The following is an 18,323-nucleotide window of genomic DNA, read 5'->3' on the forward strand; positions in this document are numbered from 1 at the left end:
GGGCGATGGCGGCGCCGTTCCCGCCTCCCTCCAACTGCGCCTGCGCCGCGGGAACCGGCCCTCAGTGACAGGCGCTGGGCGGGATGGCGGCGGGGGGGCAGAGCCGTCGCTGAGGCGCTGTGGGTGTCGGGCAGCGAGGCCGATGAAGTACATCCTGGTGACGGGCGGCGTGATCTCGGGCATCGGCAAGGGGATCATCGCCAGCAGCATCGGCACCATCCTCAAGTCCTGCGGGCTGCATGTCACCTCCATCAAGATCGACCCCTACATCAACATCGACGCGGGCACCTTCTCCCCCTATGAGCACGGTGGGTGCCGTGGGCGCCGGGGAGCGCGGGTGGGGGCCTGGCCTGGCCTGGCCTGGCCGGAGCCACCTCCGGTGTGTGGTGGAGGAGCCTGGCCCTGCAGGCCTCACTGGAGCGGTCCCCTTTGTTACAGCCGCTCCTCGGCTCGCTGTTATCAACCAAAGGAGGTGTTTTTCGTACATTGAATTCTTCACGGGCAGGCCATTGACCGTTTCCCTCTGACACGCGTGCCTTTGTGCTGCAGGGGAGGTGTTTGTGCTGGATGATGGAGGGGAAGTGGACCTGGACCTGGGCAACTACGAGCGCTTCCTCGACATCCGACTCACCAAAGACAACAACCTGACCACTGGGAAGATCTACCAGTATGTCATCAACAAGGAGAGGAAGGGAGACTATCTTGGCAAAACTGTCCAAGGTGATGTGAAGCTTCATTTCCGAGGCTTAGGAATGTATCCTGCGTTTCTGTCCTGGTTTTGTGTTACATCTTGAGGTCTTTGGTGTGTCCTGGTGATGGTTTTGGGTTGTTTTTTAGAAGAGGCAGTAGTGCAGGTCTGCTGGTGTGTGCCATACTGAGCCAGGGCACCTGGGAGCCCCTCAGGACTTCCCAGTGCTCAGTAACATAATGCCTGTACACTGGCCTTGTAGCCAATGCTAAATGCGAACAGACTTCAGGCTGATACAGCTCTGCATTGTTTGGTTGCTGGTTAAAATGGTTATTGCTTTGGGTAACTATCATGGCCTTAGGAAACCCAGAGGATCTTGGTGGATCGCATCAGTCCCTTCCCTTTTTAAGCACCCTCCACAGCTGGTTTGGGTAAGGACAGTTTAAAACGCTCTGTTCAGAGCAAAGAACTGTTTGTACACAAATCTTCCATCTTACAGGAAATGTTTATGTGTGTTTAAACTGAGGCCGGGTTACATTGCCTGCCAAGGCACTGCTTGAACATCACAGCCCAGCAGCAGCACTGCAAAAATGCATCCTTCTTTAAAGAGACAAATCCCTGCTCGAGCCACATGGGAAGCACTGGCTAGTTATGTGCTCTTTAATGAGCTAGGGAGTGTGTGTGGGTTGTGGCTTTAACCCTGCCTGGGTTTCTTTTCCAGTTGTTCCCCACATCACAGATGCAATACAAGAATGGGTAATGAGGCAGGCGCGAATTCCTGTGGATGAGGATGGCATTGAACCCCAAGTTTGTGTGATTGAGGTCTGTAGCTCTTAAAAAGTACTTTTAGCTTCTTGCATGGAGTAGACTGACCTGAATATTTCGCATAGTAATTTTTATTATTAACATTCAACTCTGCTTGTTGTTGAGTTGGTTAAAAATCATTCTTGTTACCTTCACTTATTCAGCTAATCTTTTGAGTGCTGTCTGCCTGAATCTGCACACAGAAAGACTTAGGTCTTGGACAGTTATTAGATGCTTTGCTCTCTAGTGTAATGTGCATTAGTCTATAGGGTGAATAGCTCTTGTAACTTTGTACGCCAAAGTCTGAGTTGATCATGCTGTACCCTCTCCTTCCCTGGTGGTTTGAGGAGAGTGGGGGGAAGGTAAATCACCCCCAGGAAACAGTAAAAGGAGCCTTGGAGCCACTAGTGCAAGTATGGACCTAGAAAAGGGAAAGGCACAAGTTAGTGGTGACAAACCCCATGCAGTGTCCTGTGTGCTGTATGGGACATGCTGCTGCTGAAGGAGGCAGAGGAAGAGGGTGAAGGCTCTTGAGAATGCTGAGCTGGCTGGTGAGATGTTCTAATGCAGGAGAGAGGGAGCTTGTCAAGGTGCCCAGGTCGTGCTGACTTAGACTCCATGGAGCCTGAGTGCCAGTTTCTGTTCCAGGACTCACAAGCCTGCATCCTGGATTACCTTGGAAGCATGATCTGACAGCACAGAGGCTGTTCATGCTCCAGAGAATGCCTTGTCTCTCTTCCTGCATCTGTCCACAACTACCCTGGAGAGTCACTAAAACTTAACAGAAATTTTGCTTCTCAGTGCCACTTGATGTTCAGAAATGATAATTTTAACATTTCAATCTTCTCCCTGAAGAGAGAATAGGGGTAAAGCCAATATCCCTGGAGAGGGCTGCCCAGGTGGGAAGTTGTGTTTCTTATAGCTTTCTGATTCTTTTTTTTGGGAAGTCACGAAGGTAAAAGAATAGTTGGGGTAGATGGGAGGCTGTGGAAGCTGTACATAGAGCTGGCAACTCCTCATGCTTTTTGTAATGGTGTTGGTGCTTCTTGAGGGAATTGGAGGGAGGTGCTGGGGAGATGTTTTAGTGTCCTTTTATGTGTCATAGAATCATATATGAATCCTAGAAGGATTTGGGTTGAAGTGACCTTGAAGCTCATCCAGTTCCAACCCCTGCCACAGGCAGGGACCCCTTCCACTAGAGCAGCTTGCTCCAAGCCCCTGTGTCCAACCTGGCCTTGAACACTGCCAGGGATGGGGCAGCCACAGCTTCTCTGGGCAGCCTGTGCCAGCGCCTCAGCACCCTCACAGGGAAGAGCTTCTGCCTAAGAGCTCATCTCAGTCTCCCGTTGGGCAGGTTAAAGCCCTTTGTCCTATTCTTACGTGTATGTTGTAGTGTACAAATTCATTGGGGGTTGTTTTGGTACTAACTTGCAATGCTTTGTCTCTGTCAGCTTGGTGGGACGGTGGGTGATATTGAGAGCATGCCTTTCATTGAAGCTTTCCGCCAGTTCCAGTTCAAAGCCAAAAGAGAGAATTTCTGTAACATTCATGTCAGTCTGGTTCCCCAGGTAAGGACCTAAAAGATTTTGGTGCTCAGAGGCTTCCCCAGTCCAAAACTGGCTTCCTAAATATGCGTTTCTGAAATGCTGTATCTGTAGCACTGTCACATTTGTAGTTCTCTTCTGAAGTGAACAGAAACTTTTCAAAGTGTGTAATAAGTAGTTGGGAGTTGCAGCAAATGCAGTTTTGCATCTTTAACTACTGGGTTTTGCTTGCAATTGTCTCCTAGCTTGTGCAGGTAAACCTGCTTTCTGGAGCTGAAAACTTTCCCTTCATTTGTGTAGCCTTTCATTTCTGCACAGCTCATGGAAAGTTCAGGGATGCAGCCAGACTTAACAGTCATTTGGCCTTATTAACAAAAGCCCATGCCAAGCTCTTCCTGGAGTTCTTTCCTCTCTTGCTGTATGTTTCTCTCATCCCAAGATTTACACTAACTGTAGTTCATGAAATAGGTTGGGTTACTTTTCTAATTTCCAAACATAATACTGTGCTTTGAAACATAATCTGTTGTGGTTTTTTTCTTTTCCCTAGACAATGTTTTTCATGTGTGTTGTGAACTTTAATAGTCATTTCATAGACTGTCACATCTGACTGCTGTGTAAAGCCATTCCAGTCAGAGTGGATATTGCTTTTGGTTCAGAGATTCAGCTAAGAAGCAGTGCTGAAAAAAGCTCTTCCGTGGTTATGTGAAAGGTACTGGAGAGCACGTGTCTTCCTTGGCTGGAACTGCAGCTGATAGAGCAACTTGATGGTTACTAGAGTGCAGATCAGTCTCTGTTCTCTTCTCTCTCTCTCTTGTTTCCCTTTCTGTCCAGGCCAGGTGATATCTTGAGGGAAAAAAATAGAAATATAAAATATTAGGTATTTGGAGGGAGCAGTGGATAAAAACCTTCTCTGTTCTCTCTTTCCCTCACTGTAACGCATACCTGCTTACTGTCCAGACTTGAACCCTGGTCTCTGCTGGTTGCTTTCAGGCTTTGAAATGAAAATGATGGTGATTAAAGTTTATGTGAATTGTCTGAGAACAGGGTTAAAGCTTTTACAAAATGAATTGGGTGGAGAACCCTCATTCTGATGAATCACTGCTACATATCATCCTAATTTGACCTACCAACTTCTGCTCTTCTCTGACCAGCCAAGCTCTACAGGAGAGCAGAAGACTAAACCTACCCAAAACAGTGTTCGTGAACTCAGAGGTCTTGGTCTCTCACCAGATTTGGTAAGGTTTGCTGTATGGCTTTGGGTTTAAAACTGCAGTACTGGCATGTTGCAACAGCATCCTAGAGTAAATAATGCTGAGGTTGAGAGCTTCTTTATGTTGAGAATAAACAAGTAGAAGTAACTAAGTTGGGTTTTTTCCCCCAAAGACAGCTGCTTTAGAGGTTTGTTCCAGGAATGTTTGAGTTCTGCTTCACAACCTTGATGTTGCTGTTCTCTTAGATTGTTTGCAGGTGCTCCACTCCTTTGGATACCTCAGTAAAAGAAAAGATTTCCATGTTCTGTCATGTTGAACCAGAGCAGGTAAAGTTTGCTGTCTGCACTTCCTTGCAATAAATATTGTAGCTGTTTGTCAAATGCTGCGTGGAGTTGTATCTGAACTTGTGTTCTAGCTGTGTCTTTTGTTAGCTGCATAATTCATTTGCTGCTTTGTCTTGCCTACATACCTTACGCATGGAACTGTTGCAAAAAGAGTCCTTTTTATGCCAGCACCCAGGTTTCCTTAGAAGGTAGTTAGCACAGATGTAGAGACCTCTCTGGAATCCGAAATATGTTCTGAATAGTTGTTTTTGACCTTAGTTATCCTTCCACATTCCTTCCGTGAATACAGAAGAATGAGATTTGTCAGGATTTAGAGGCCAAAGAGTAGTTGCTTAAAATGAGGCTTAAGGGACACATAAATGTATTTCATACATGGCTCTCTTCATGATACTATTTTTCTGCCCATTTTCATGAGGAGAGGTTGCACAGAGCAGTTGAAGTGATGTTGGAGAGAAGCATTGCTTCACTTCAGTGTTGGGTGATAGGCAGTAATTCCATGTTAGCATGAGTCTTTTTATATTGAGACCACTCTGCATAGCACAGTCTGAGGCAGACCTTGTAAAACAGTCTGGAGGATAAATACTGGCACTTTCCAGTGCAGCTGGAGCTTGAAAACATTGATGGGTTTGGGAAAGACTGAGCATCACAATTCCAGGCTCTGGCAAGTCGTAATTTCCTCTACCATGAGATCAAACTGAGTCTCTTGCAGTTTCGAGTGTTACACTCAGAATTACGTGGCAATAGCATTGCTGTGTCAGCAGTAGAACACCTGCCTCTCGCTGGCCAGGAACTGGAAGGAAGTTGGCTCTTTTGTCAGGCACTTTCCAGGAAGTTTGATGCAGTTTCATGTAGTTGTTTCTCTGCAGCTGCACTTGGATCGAGAAGTAAATGCTGTTGACTGTAAAAGAGGAAAACTTGCAGCCCTAAGGGTTTTACTGGTTGAACTCTGCTTTCATTTCAGTCAGGAGAAACAAGGGTTTAAAAATAGTTGTGCCAGTGTATTTTTGATCCTTAAAGTACAGTCTCATTCCTGATGGACAGGACACAGTTGTCCAGAGCTGTCTTTCCTTTTCTGAGAAAGCCTGTTTCAGTGAAGTGGAACTGTTGGTGCAGGTATTCCTCACTGGCCACAGAATTCTTAGTTGTTTAATCCTAAGTTTGATGAAGGATGCCCTGTAAAATTTATTGCTGTGGTAAGATCCCAGATTTTCCTGGGCTTTAATCAAACTGAGAGTCAACAGTGGTGGGAAGTGGGGAAACTGGGCTCATGGGCACTTTGACTGTAGTTGCAATTTGGATTACCAGGAAGGCTCTATCACAGCAGGAGGCTCTTTGAAGCATGCTTTGAACTTTGCTGTGTGCTTGCATAACATGCAGAGCAGCTGACTTTCTTACTGCTGGGTTATGTGTAAAAGCCCTTCCTAAGGAGCTGCAGTGAGCAGGAATACCTGGGAAGTGTTGAAGGATGGCCTTTCCAAGTATATGGAAACGAGCAATAAACGATTCATATGTTATTTCCTGGAAGTCTAGGTGATCAGATGGTTGTCTGCTCGAGACGAAAGGTCTCTGATACCTGTCTAAAAATAATTGCCCAGGCACTTAATTTGTTTTAATGACACTCCATTTTCTGAACAGGTCATCTGTGTTCATGATGTCTCTTCTATCTACCGAGTTCCTCTGTTGTTAGAGGAGCAGGGAGTCGTGGACTACTTCAGACACAGGCTTGACCTTCCCATTGAGAGGCAGCCCAGGAGGATGCTCATGAAGTGGAAGGAAATGGCTGACAGGTGAGCTGCAACTGAGCGTAGTGTGAGTTCAGACTCTGGATTAGGTTTCCTTCTTGGTTGTAGGTTATTAGGCGTTGAGTGTTGCTTTGTATTCCTCATGTGTTCTTAGTGCTCAAATTTGTTTCTTTTTTTTTCCACTGCAAAAAAGCATTTTTCTTCCTACACTTTAACTGGAAAAAAAACCAACCATCTTCAGTATGAGAATCATACAATCCCAGCCTGCTTTGGGTTGGAAGGGACCTTAAAGCTCATCCAGTTCCAACCCCCTGCCATGGGCAGGGACGCCTTCCACTAGAGCAGGTTGCTCCAAGCCCCATCCAACCTGGCCTTGAACACTGTGTAGGGAGGTGCTGTATGGTGTAGCCATATGCAGAGGGGTGCTTTGATCCTAAGAGTTCACTTCAGACTTTCAATGATACAGCTTTCTGAAAAGACAGTTTGGATCTACTCAGAATGGCTTTGCAGCACAAGAAGAGATGAGTTAATTTATACATGGCTTTCTGCAACTATTTTTCTCTGTCAGTGTTGTTGTTTTTTCCTTCATTTAATCTTGCTTTGATGTTTTTCAGTCATAATTCTTGTAAAAGGTCACCTCTTCCAAAGCCATCATCTCTCTGCTTGGCCAGACTTTCAAGAACCCAACTGTTTATGTTACTTGAAAAGCTTGACTAGAATGTAAGTGATTCTTGGCCTTGTTTCCTGTCGATGATGAAATAACCCTGTGTTCTGGTTTTGTGTAGATATGACCGCCTCCTTGAGACGTGTTCCATTGCTCTTGTTGGCAAATACACCAAGTTTTCAGACTCCTATGCGTCTGTCATTAAAGCACTGGAGCATTCTGCACTGGCCATCAACCACAAACTTGACATTAAGGTAAGGCTGAGGGGTGTGTGTCTAACAAATCAATCCCCTTCCTTCCACCCGCAGTGCTTTCCAGCTTAACTGAGCTCTTCACAAACCCACAGACAGAAAGGGAGAGTTGATTCAGGCAGTGAACTTTAAAATAGTCTGTGGATTACAGCATCAGACATCTATGGCCAGGCATAAACCAGCTTCAAAGCAAAGCATCCTGTGGGATAGAATAGGTGTTTGTGTTGACTGGGCTGCATGAAAAGGAGCATGAGCAGCAGGTTGAAGGAGGTGATCCTGCCTCTCTGCTCTGCTCTTGTGAGACCCCACTTGCAGCACTGTGTGCAGTTCTGGTGTCTCCAATATAAGAAGGACATGGAACTGTTGGAGCAAGTCCAGAGGAGGCCATGAGGATGAGCAGGGATTTGAGCACCTCCCCCATGAAGATGGGCTGAGAACATTGGGGCTGTTCAGCCTGGACAAGGGGTGAGGGTTTAAACTGAAACAGGGGAAGTTCAGGTTAGTTATAAGGCAGAAGTTCTTCCCTGTGAGGGTGCTGAGGCGCTGGCCCAGGGTGCCCAGAGAAGTGGTAAATCCTCCATCCCTGACAATGTACAGCTGTCTGGTGTTGCTTCCACCGTGGTGAGCACATGGTGCTTGCCTTGGCAGGTCGGTGGGAGTGTGATACAGTCAATCTGCCAGGCATCCCTATATTTGGACTTCAGTGGTCCCATCTCACTGTGCCCCATTAAGACTTCACATGTAGTGGGTCTGGGGCTCATGGACTTCATGTCAGAGCAGAGCTGCAGGGAGGGGAAGACAGAAACAGCTGCTGTTTGTGTACTGGGAGCAGGGTGGTGGGAGAGAGCAGGCAGGAAATCAGCCCAGGAAACAATAAGCAAGTATCCAGTAGGAAACAAATCCAGAGCTATGGTTGGACATGATGATCTTAAAGGTCTTTCCCAACCTGATTGATTCCATGATTCTGTATCTTGAATGAGCATTAAGGAGACCCTCTGCACTCTTGTGGCAGCATCTCATCATCCTTTTTTGGATCTCTTTCTAGTACATTGACTCTGCTGACTTGGAGCCGGATACTCTGCGGGAGGAACCTGTCCGCTACCATGAAGCATGGCATAAGCTGTGCAGTGCTGAGTAAGACTCTTCAGCTCTGCCCATTTCTTTGGAGCAAGTCTGGTAGACTTCCTCCTGTGGATAAGTTTTGGAATTACGAGGCTCACTGGATGCTGTTTTGTGTGTGTGTGTGTGTGTGTGAGCACGCTCTGGCATTGCCTCACGTATCTCTCAATGATACAGGCTCAGATGTAAAATGGAGAGTTGTTGAGTAAGTGAGGGGGTTTGTGAAAGGCAGCAGTGGCCCTTCCAGTGCCTAAAGGGGCTGACAAGAAAGCTGGAGAGGGACTTTTTAAAGGAGCAAATGGTGATAGGATGAGGGGGAACGGCGTTAACCTGACAGAGGGTAGGTTTGGATTAGATCTTAGGAAGGAATGCTTCCCTGTGAGGGTGCTGAGGCGCTGGCACAGGGTGCCCAGAGAAGCTGTGGCTGCCCCATCCCTGGCAGTGCTCAAGGCCAGGTTGGACACAGGGGCTTGGAGCAAGCTGCTCTAGTGGAAGGTGTCCCTGCCCATGGCAGGGGTTGGAGCTGGAGGAGCTTTAAGTTCCCTTCCAACAAAAACCAGTCTGGGATTCTGTGATCATGTAGGTGAGGATGTGCACAGACTGGTGGGTAAACAGGTGAGAGCAAATAGGGGGAAAGGTAAGTACTGGTAAAGGCTATTAAAGCCAAAGAGAGAGGATGGAAGATGTAAATGGGGTATAAAGTTCTTTAGGAAAAAGGTGTGAGAAGGGAAAAGGTAGGCAGAGCAGTGCCAGGAGTTAGCTCAGAAAATGAGAGCAAGTGGGGCATGTGAGCCCCTAGGGAAGCAGGTTTTGGGGATAGCAGGAGAATAAAGAACCTCTTGCAGAGTGTAGGAGGTTCTCCTGCATTCTGTCTGCTCCTTGTGTCTGCAGATAGGATAACCTGGCACTGCAGCCAGCAGCTTCCTCAGCAGGGGCCTGTCTGGCCCCTGTTTGCTGTAGAGTCATGTAATATGACCCATTCTGGTGCTAAAACCTGCACTGGATTTGGGATTTCCTGGGCAGGTAAAAGTTGCATTTGTAAGCTGTTTCCCTGAAAATTCTGTGGCAGTTTATGTGACAGCTCATGGGAAATCATATGGAAACTGTGCTGCAAGCAGGCCTTGCCCTGGAGGTACTTGGAAGCTCTTTTCAGGAGTGAGGTCTTGCAAGTCTGGGATTTTATGGGAGGAAGGGAGTACGTGATGGGGAAACCAGGCTGCTGAGCCCCATTGACCAGAATCTTTTCATCCTCATGCAGTGGAGTTCTGGTTCCTGGAGGATTTGGTGTTCGAGGGACAGAAGGCAAAATTCAAGCTATTTCATGGGCAAGAAAACAGAAAAAACCCTTCTTAGGTGAGAAATGTGTTCCATGCATGAGAAGAAATAAAGGAAGAGGCTGGGTAACAGCCTTACTGGTCTGCAGCAAGAGCTTTACTTATCAGTGTCTGGAATGTGCAGTTTTGAAGAGGACTGGCTGAGTAAGGCTAAGCTTAACTGGATGACTGCAGTTAGCTCTGTTGGGGTCAGAGTTGGTTGGGATGACAAGGAATCTCTGTAATGAGGGGATTGGGATCTCACAGGAGGTTCCAGAGGAGGCTGCAGTGATCTTGGCATGAAGAAATATGTGACTGCATTTAAATGAAATGGATGTGGGGAGAGATGGGGGATGTTGTGTGAGCAGAGTGGTGTGGAATGAAACCTGTCTGAACCAGACTCCCACATCCAGGTGGAAGGTTTGTCTCAGCCAGGTTTTCCTCTGACCTGACTCTGTGTATGTGCTCAGTGATTTGGGCTCAGTGGTCCTTGGCCTGAGCTCTGTGTTCTCCATTCTTCCTGCAGGAGTTTGTTTGGGAATGCAGCTGGCAGTGGTGGAATTTGCACGCAGTATTCTTGGGTGGCAAGGTAACTGCACAAAACCCTCCCTGGATTTGGTCATTTCTTCGCTTGAGCAACACCTTGTCATTCATAAAACCTGCAATTCTTTATTTGTCATTGGTAGACAGATTTCATCTTTTTCTAGGCCTGTAAAATCCCCTGTCTCCTTTGCTAATTCAAAGGAAAAAGAATGGTTTCCTTACCCTGTTCACATAAAAGTCAGTGAAGTAAGGCCTGCTTATAGTGCTGGAACATTGCTCTGAATGTGTGCTTTTCCTGAGTGACCCACACTTTCATCACTCGTGGCACTGGACTGGTTGCCCCTACGATGGGGGGCCAGGCAGCCTCAGAAATCGCTGAGGTGCCTCCACTGCTCTCTGGGGCTCAGCTGGCAGCTCTGTGCAGGCGAGTGCTCAGCACCTACAGCTTTCTGTTTGCTCGGGTGCGGGCAGGACATGCAGCTGTACCTGGGGCACGTCCTGTAAGTGCATTTCATGGCCTGAGGGAGTTTGTGGTTCTGATTGATGAATGTTACTTTGCAGATGCTAACTCAACAGAATTTGACCCCAAAACTGCTCATCCAGTGGTGAGTTTCTGGCAGCTTGCTTGTAATACCCTTTCTGTGCTTGAGTTCTCTACAGATAAGAGCTTGGAGTATTCTGTCTTGTGGCTTGTGTCTTCCACCATTTACTAACCTGAAATGAAAATGTCTTTGCCCAGTTACCTGTATGGTAATCTTCAAAGAAGATTGTAATGCTTATTATAGGTGAAACACTAATCTTTTTAAGGTTTTTTATGTTTAATCACACATTTTTGTAAACCAAAGAGGGAAAACATTCTTCAAGGGCAGTTTGAAAGCTGATTTCACAGAGTAAATGCTAAAGATTTGGTGGTAGCTCGATTCCAGGGCATAACTGTTTCAATTATGAGCTCAGAAATCAAGAGAGACACACATGAATTCCTTGGAACATCTGTGGATGCATTTCTGACCTTGCATTTCTCAGGCTGCAGGCCCTCTGTGCCTGTTGCAGACCCCAGGATAATGCCTGGTTCTTTTATAGTGTAAAAAGCTACTCAGAAGGAAAGAGTTCTCAGAAAGCAGCTTATGAAGTTCTTTATCAGACTCTTGAGTGATTCTGATGTGGGGGTTTTGTCTCTGTAAATCTGCTTGGTTTTGTTTAACATGTAGTTCAGTAAGTGGCACAGGATTAGTGTGGGACCTGTGTAGGCTTTGACTGACACCATTTCCTCTGCTAAAGCTTCCTGAACACCCACAAACCTTCCTGATCTGCACAGCCTTAACTAGAATAGCTCAGCTGACTAATCCAGTCCTATTGGTCTGCCTGGAGGGACAGTGTCCCTTAGGGTGGGTTGCCTGTTTTCTGGATGGATGTTGTTCTATTTTCCCCCTTTAATATCCCAGAGACTGCCTGGGACTGTCATTCCTTCCTCATTCTCACTTCCCTCTTGGAATGCCTTTTGCAGGTCATAGACATGCCAGAACATAATCCTGGGCAAATGGGTGGGACCATGAGGCTTGGCAAGAGAAGGACACTCTTCCATACCAAGAATTCAATCATGAGTAAGGCATTTCTTACCTCTTTTGGAAGTGTTTCCTGGGAATGGCATGTATGTAGGGTGGGTTTGGGAAGTGAGACCTGGGAATGTTAAAGCATCTGTGAGTGGGGGGTTGTTCTGGTGGTGAAATGGAGATCAGTGAATTTGGTCCCTCCGGAAGTGGCAAATCCTGGTGGATGCTGTTCATATGAACTTGGCATCGTGCAAACTGTTTGGCATCTGCTCTAAGAAACGCCTTCCTTTTGGTGTAGGGAAGCTGTACGGAGATCACGACTTCCTGGAGGAGAGACACAGACACAGGTTTGAGGTAAAAATGCTCCTGGAGATACTGAGCTTTTCTGTGTAATCCAGACAAGAGAGATCATGGGGTTTCTTCCTTCTGGTCTTCTAGGTCAACCCAGAACTGAAGAAGTGTTTTGAAGAGCAAGGTTTGAAGTTTGTAGGCCAGGATGAGGAGGGAGAGCGAATGGAAGTGATTGAGCTGGAAGGTGAGCACTTAAACAACTCGTTTGGGTGCAGGTCACAGGCTTGAAAGCCTTGACAAGAAGGTTTTCTCTTTCTTTCTCTAGAGCATCCTTTCTTCGTTGGTGTTCAGTATCACCCTGAATTCCTCTCCAGACCCATTAAGCCATCTCCTCCCTACTTCGGCCTCCTCTTGGCCTCTGCAGGAAGGCTCACACATTACCTACAGAAGGGCTGCAGGCTCTCACCCAGGTAGGTTGAAGGAAGACGCCAGTCAGCCCTTTTAGAAGGCAGTGCTGCTTCCTACAGGATAAACTGGAGAATCCTCTTGGCACTGAGCTACTGTGGGGTATAGAGGGGTATTTGCAGCACCTCTTCTTTCCATTCCTTCTTGGAAAGCTCTTGTCTTGCATTGTAAGATTGACTGTAGGGCCATAGAGCTGTCTGACAGCGAGGTCCCATCTTTAGGGAGATGGGACTCCATGGTCTTGTGTGGTCAGTTGGAAGTGTCTGGCGAAACTGGAGCTGGGTCTGCTCTTGTGGTGACTGGAAGGGTTTTCCCCACGTTCCTTGTACGAGTCCTAGGGACAGGTTGATCGTTGAAACTTATTCCTCTTGCTGGTTTAAAGAATGGGCCCTGGTGGAGCAGCTTCTGTTTTCCTGCTGACTTAAGCTTTCTTCTGTCTCAGTGTGCAGAGCAGCTGATGTTTTGGGTAGACTTAATGGTGCATTTACTTCCTTCTGCTGCTCCCTGCTACCCTCCAGTTCTGCTCAGCAGTTGTGGCAAGATGCAGCAAATATCACTTGGTAGTGAGCCATTTTCCTCCTCACAGAGGAGGATTTGCTTGTGTAGCTGGAGCACTGGCATGCTCTAACCCCCAAACCCCAAACTAAATGCAGAAGAGAAGTAGCACTGAATATGTTAAACTAAAGCAACACAAACAGGACAGTATTGGCCTGTCTGGGTTGAGCTGCTCTGCAGCTGCACCACAGGAATTCCAGTGTCCATGTCTGGAGTTGTGCTCTCATCTGCTTTGAAGAGAGTTTCTGTGGGAGGATGCCTTCCAAGGCTCGAGGGGTATTTTAATTTCCTGCTTTTGGGTTTGAAATGGCTCCGCAGAGCAGAGGAGCTGAAGTTTGCTCTGTACTGCAGCATCCTAAGTTAGTTCAGTCTGCTCCTGGACTCTTCTGTGACTGTGGTCACACATGGCTTCACAATTAGTGTATATCTAAAACCATTGGTGGAGGTTATAGCCCAGCATGTACCCCCCTTCTTCCTGTACCCCACCTCCTCCTGTGCCCTTGGAACTCTCATCATGTTCTGAGGTGCCTCATTGTTGTACTCTAACGTGGTTTGTGTGTGACACCAAACCAGGGGCGCAGGCTGTGTACCTGGGGATGGGAGCTGGGCCCACAGGAACCTGGTGAGGGTTCATGGGGACAAGTGCAGAGTCCTGCGTCTTAGAGCTCCCTGCAGTGACACAGGCTGGGGCCTGAGCAGCTTTGGGGCCTCTCTGCTGACAAGGTGTTGGGGAACAGCAGAAGGAACAAGAACCAGCAGCTTGTGCTGGCAACAGATGCAGCAAACAGCATCCTGTGCTCCCTAAACCAGCATCTTTCTGATCTCTGCAGGGACACCTACAGTGACAGAAGTGGCAGCAGCTCACCTGACCTGGAGATAACAGAGCTGAAGTTCCCATCAGTAAATCATGATGATTCCTGGTAACTTTGAATGAGCTCAACCTCTTTCCTTATGGAAACCATTTCCTTGCCCAGCTGCCTCCTGGCAGCTGAAGGTTTCACATCAGGGTGGTAGAGAACTGGCACCCCATGAGAGGTGCTGATGCTCACACACGTGTTCCAGCTGTGCTGCGGGATGTGTGTCTGGGTAGCAGATGTGTGTGTGGGGTGTTTCCTTAGCAAGCTGACACATAATAAAGTGTAAAAATACATGTGGGAGATAGAGATGAAACTCAGATCCGTTAAAAAGCACAAATAGAGCACACGTGCCTGAAAGTGGGGGCAAAGCTGAGCAAGCTTTGGATGTAGAAAGTTCAGTTTTGGGAGCAATCTCTCGTCTCTTGCCAAGGAATGTTTTTGAATTGCCCGTTCTCCCCATCTCCTGAGACACGAGCTCCTCTGCTGAGCCAGTGGGCTTGAGCTCTGCATGGTGGTAGCTGCTGCAGATGTGGATGTGGAAGCTGGATGTGTGTGACGCAGTGGCAGAGGGAGGCACTAAAACCTGGCCCTTTGGCTCACCAGGAAAGGCAGACTTGATTCTTCCATGAGTTCTCCCTTAGTGCAGTAGGAGATCGTGGCCTTTTCCCCACTGATGTAGAGGGAGAGCAGGGCTTTGTTGCCCAGTGCCACCAAGGATGTCCAGCTGGTATCAGAGTGGCTGTCCCCAGTGTAGGGAAGGTGACACTGGCTTATGTGGCACGTGGTCCAGCTCAGCTCTCCTAATAGCTGCATCGTAAGGAAGATTCTCTGGTAGCAGCCCTGGGCAGGGTGTGAAGTCAGGTCTCAGCTGCACAGTGCTCTATTGGTTCATTTATGTTTTATTCCAAAAGTGATTTCTTAAAGGAGCTTTCTCCCTCAGGGTCTTAATGTTGCCACAGTGCCCCTGTGCAAGTGACAGGCACCTTTATCCTGGGGAGGGGAGTGTTGTCAGGTCCCATGTGTTACATTTCTCTGGGGTGATGCATGTGAGACATGGGCTTCAGTGCGCTGCTGTGTTAAAGAGTATACAGATGTGGCAGAAAATACCCTCCCTGTGTTGCAGCCAGTCCTCAGGGGTCACAAGGGCTGATAGAGAAAGCTCTATAGAAAACTGACCCAATTGGTAATTCACGGAATCCCAGCCTGGTTTGGGTTGAAGGGACCTTAAAGCTCCTCCAGCTCCAACCCCTGCCACGGGCAGGGACCCCTTCCACTAGAGCAGCTTGCTCCAAGCCCCTGTGTCCAACCTGGCCTTGAACACTGCCAGGGATGGGGCAGCCACAGCTTCTCTGGGCACCCTGTGCCAGCGCCTCAGCACCCTCACAGGGAAGAGCTTCTGCCTAAGGGCTCATCTCAGTCTCCCCTCGGGCAGGGGGCACCACTCGTCACTGGTCTCCAACCAGCTAATTCCTTATCCACTGAGGGATCAATCTGTCACATCCATGTCTCCAGGTTAGACAGGGATGCTGTGCAGGACAGGGTCTCACGCCTCGCACAAGTCCAGGCAGACAAGGTCAGTTGCTCTTCCCTTACCCCTCACCAGTGCTGTGGTCCATCACAGAAGGCCACCAACTTGGTCACCTTTCTCACCTTGGTGTATTTTGGTGTGTGAATGGGTCTTGGTCAGGCCAAGCATCTGTGGGCCTTGACTCAAGGGCAGAACAGGACCCCGACACGTTAGCATCTGGCTCCATCACCCTTAGCAGGGTTGTGCAGCTCCCCTCACCAGAGCTCTCAAGGCCTCAGGCCTCGTGCCCTCAGCTGTGTGTGCAGCTCCAGCCCCTTGCTCTTCCCTCTCAGTAACTCCTGCTCCTTTTCTCTCTCCCCAGATGTGTCTGTGCTGAAGAGAAGAGTCTGCACTTGATTTCCCAGGCGTTCTTACAGCAATAGCTTGAGCACTCTCAGCTTTGGGCTTCCTTAACTTATGGGTTTATAAGTTTCCTTAGGAAATCCTGACCCTTTATTTCCCCAGTCTTCTGCCCTTTATTTTCTATGTAGATTCTGTTTGCTCCTGGAGGAGAGCCCATCGCAGCACACGCACCGCTTGGCTTCCTGCTCTCCCACCAGCCTGGAGATACAAAGCCAAGTGGGGTACAGGGCTGGGTGTGCTTGGGGGGGGGACAACACACAGTTGGATGCTCCTTCCCAGCGCATGGTGACAGTGGCGGTGCTTTGGGGCTCAGGTGCTGGCACGTTTGTTGCTTTCTGCTCCCTCGGCACCTTTATAGCACTGGTGGAATCATTGGGATGACACCGGATTTTGGGGGCTCTGTTCTGCAGCTGTGCTGTGCTGCAGGGGATGGGGCTGCTCAGCTTTCTGCAGGCTTTCTCTTTTCTTTGGGGGGGATGTTTTGTTCTTTTTTTGGTTGTTTTTGTCTTCTCAGTAGCATTTCAAACCATTTGGCACTGGTGGTCTGGGTGCGTTCATTACCAGTAGTGAATTTTTAACCAGGAAAAGCGTCCTGGAACACCTGGATCAGCTCTAACTAACTGTGATGTGTCCCTGCAGGGATGCACCCGACCTGCATCATGTAGGGTGGGGGAATAAAAAGCAAAAGCAATGTCAGGAAAGCCTGAGCCTGGCGTTGCCGTTGGCCCTGCAGTGCCAGCGCCGCTGGTGCTGCCTCTGGGCCGGGACACTTGAACTCCTTGCATCAAGGGGGAGGTACAGAAACAAGTGAACTGCTTTCAGATGCTGCCTTTAACAGCTCCCGTTTGCCTCGGACTGAGCCATTCATGGTGCTTTTTGTTTCAGTTTTTGGAAGTGGAGCCTTCCTTCCGTTGCCTTCTTTGCCCCGGCGCAGCCGCTGCTCCCTATGGAATGCCCGAGGGAGCGCGTTGCAGTGTGCAGTGCTGGGGTCACTGTCGTGGGGGGGGTCAGCTCTGCACGTCTGGCTGGGGAGTGCACTCTGGATCCCCCCTGCAGTGTAAGCAGCACGTTTGGGTCCTTGGTAGCTCGGCTGTCTCAAGTGCTGTGCGTTCTCAGCTGTGTTGTCTGATGCCAACCCCTGCCCTGTCTCACCCCAGCGAGCTCTTCCACAGCCTCCCTGTGCTTTAGTCCTCGCTTTCAGCACACACTCAAGCTGCTTTTGGCCTGGGACCCTCTGAGCGTTCTTGGTGCGTGACAGTTCCACAGGAGCCAAGGGGGGGATGCTCTCTGTGCATCCTTCCTGCTCCCCACTGACACTTGGGTGTTTTCTCTTCCTGAAATGTCCTTGTTTTGGCCAAAACTGTGCAACCCCCTCAGTCCTTCAGTGCTTGTTTGTAATAAAATGAATAACCAGCCAGGAGCTCCCGGTGGTGCACGGGGGGAGGAAAGGGACTGAAGTGTGCCAGTGTTACAGTGGAGTATAATGCTGTTATACTGGAGCGTAACAATGGCTCCAGTGCCAGGTGTTTCTGCAGTGAGGGTCAGGCATTCATGAATTTATGGGGCTTCCCCTCTGCTTCCCCCCAGCAGTGGGGGGAGCTGGGGAGCCAGGACTGAACCCACAGCTCCTGCAGGGACAGTTTGGAACTGAATTGAGCTGCTGGGTGGTTTCATAGAACAGAATCCCAGCCTGGTTTGGGTTGGAAGGGAGCTTAAACCTCCTCCAGCTCCAACCCCTGCCACGGGCAGGGACCCCTTCCACTAGAGCAGCTTGCTCCAAGGGTCTGTGGTGTGTGTGTGCACCAGTTAGAGGCTGCTCCCCTGCAAGCTCCAACAGCAGCAAAGACTTTGTGAAAGCCTCTGCCCACACCCCTGCTCCTACACTGGGGACTGGCGATGCCAAAAGACTCCATGGGGCAACGGGAAGGTGCCTGTGCTCATGTAGCACTGGAGCCCCTCCATGGGTGCACTGCAGACACCCACAGTGCTGCCCATGGGGATGCTCCTGGGGAAAACCATCCTCGAGTCCAGAGCATCAGCTTGGGATGGGACCAAGCAGCAGGCAGTGCTTTGGAGAGGCGGCAGGAGCCTGAGGGGTGTCCAAGGGCTGGCTCGGAAGCTGGCGATGCACTTTGCTGTCCTCACTAAGGAGCCCTTGGTGGTGGTCACCACATCACTTGTCTCAGCCGGGTCTGTCCCAGCAGTCCCACAGGCAGCAGGAGCAGGGCCAGAGCCCCATGGAGGATGGGGGGGGGGGCCCACTGGGGCGCTCCCAGCAGCGCACGCACACCCAGTGGGAGCAGCTCTCGGTTATCCCTTTATTTATAAACAAGGTAAAAGAAGTGCAGAGGAAAGCTCTGGCTGAGCCGCGGGCGAGCCCGAGGGGCCCCCGCAGCAGCAGGAGCCGCAGCGCAGCCCTCACCGCGCACCACAAAAGCTGTTTTAGAGCTTT

General features: G+C 49.1%; 1 protein-coding gene across 2 annotated transcripts; it reads left to right on the plus strand.

The window, feature by feature from the left end:
• Positions 1-99: 99 nt before the first annotated feature.
• On the plus strand, positions 100-16,407 carry CTPS1 (CTP synthase 1). Of its 2 annotated transcripts, XM_062611388.1 has the most exons (18): positions 100-308; positions 550-720; positions 1,410-1,510; positions 2,944-3,060; positions 4,188-4,271; positions 4,493-4,573; positions 6,227-6,378; positions 7,119-7,251; positions 8,294-8,382; positions 9,626-9,720; positions 10,207-10,269; positions 10,785-10,828; positions 11,728-11,824; positions 12,072-12,127; positions 12,212-12,308; positions 12,390-12,534; positions 13,915-14,004; positions 15,831-16,407. In XM_062611388.1, coding segments are annotated over exons 1-18 (1,782 nt in total). In that variant the 5' UTR covers positions 100-142; the 3' UTR covers positions 15,832-16,407. The 2 variants fall into 2 exon arrangements, with proteins under 2 accessions (XP_062467372.1, XP_062467371.1); XM_062611387.1 differs by lacking the exon at positions 15,831-16,407 and having other exon boundaries at positions 13,915-14,234.
• Positions 16,408-18,323: the final 1,916 nt, after the last annotated feature.

The sequence above is a fragment of the Pezoporus occidentalis genome, unplaced genomic scaffold (assembly GCF_034315485.1).
Source record: "Pezoporus occidentalis ecotype Australia unplaced genomic scaffold, CSIRO_AGI_Poc_V1 ctg153, whole genome shotgun sequence".
Lineage (NCBI taxonomy): Eukaryota > Metazoa > Chordata > Aves > Psittaciformes > Psittacidae > Pezoporus > Pezoporus occidentalis.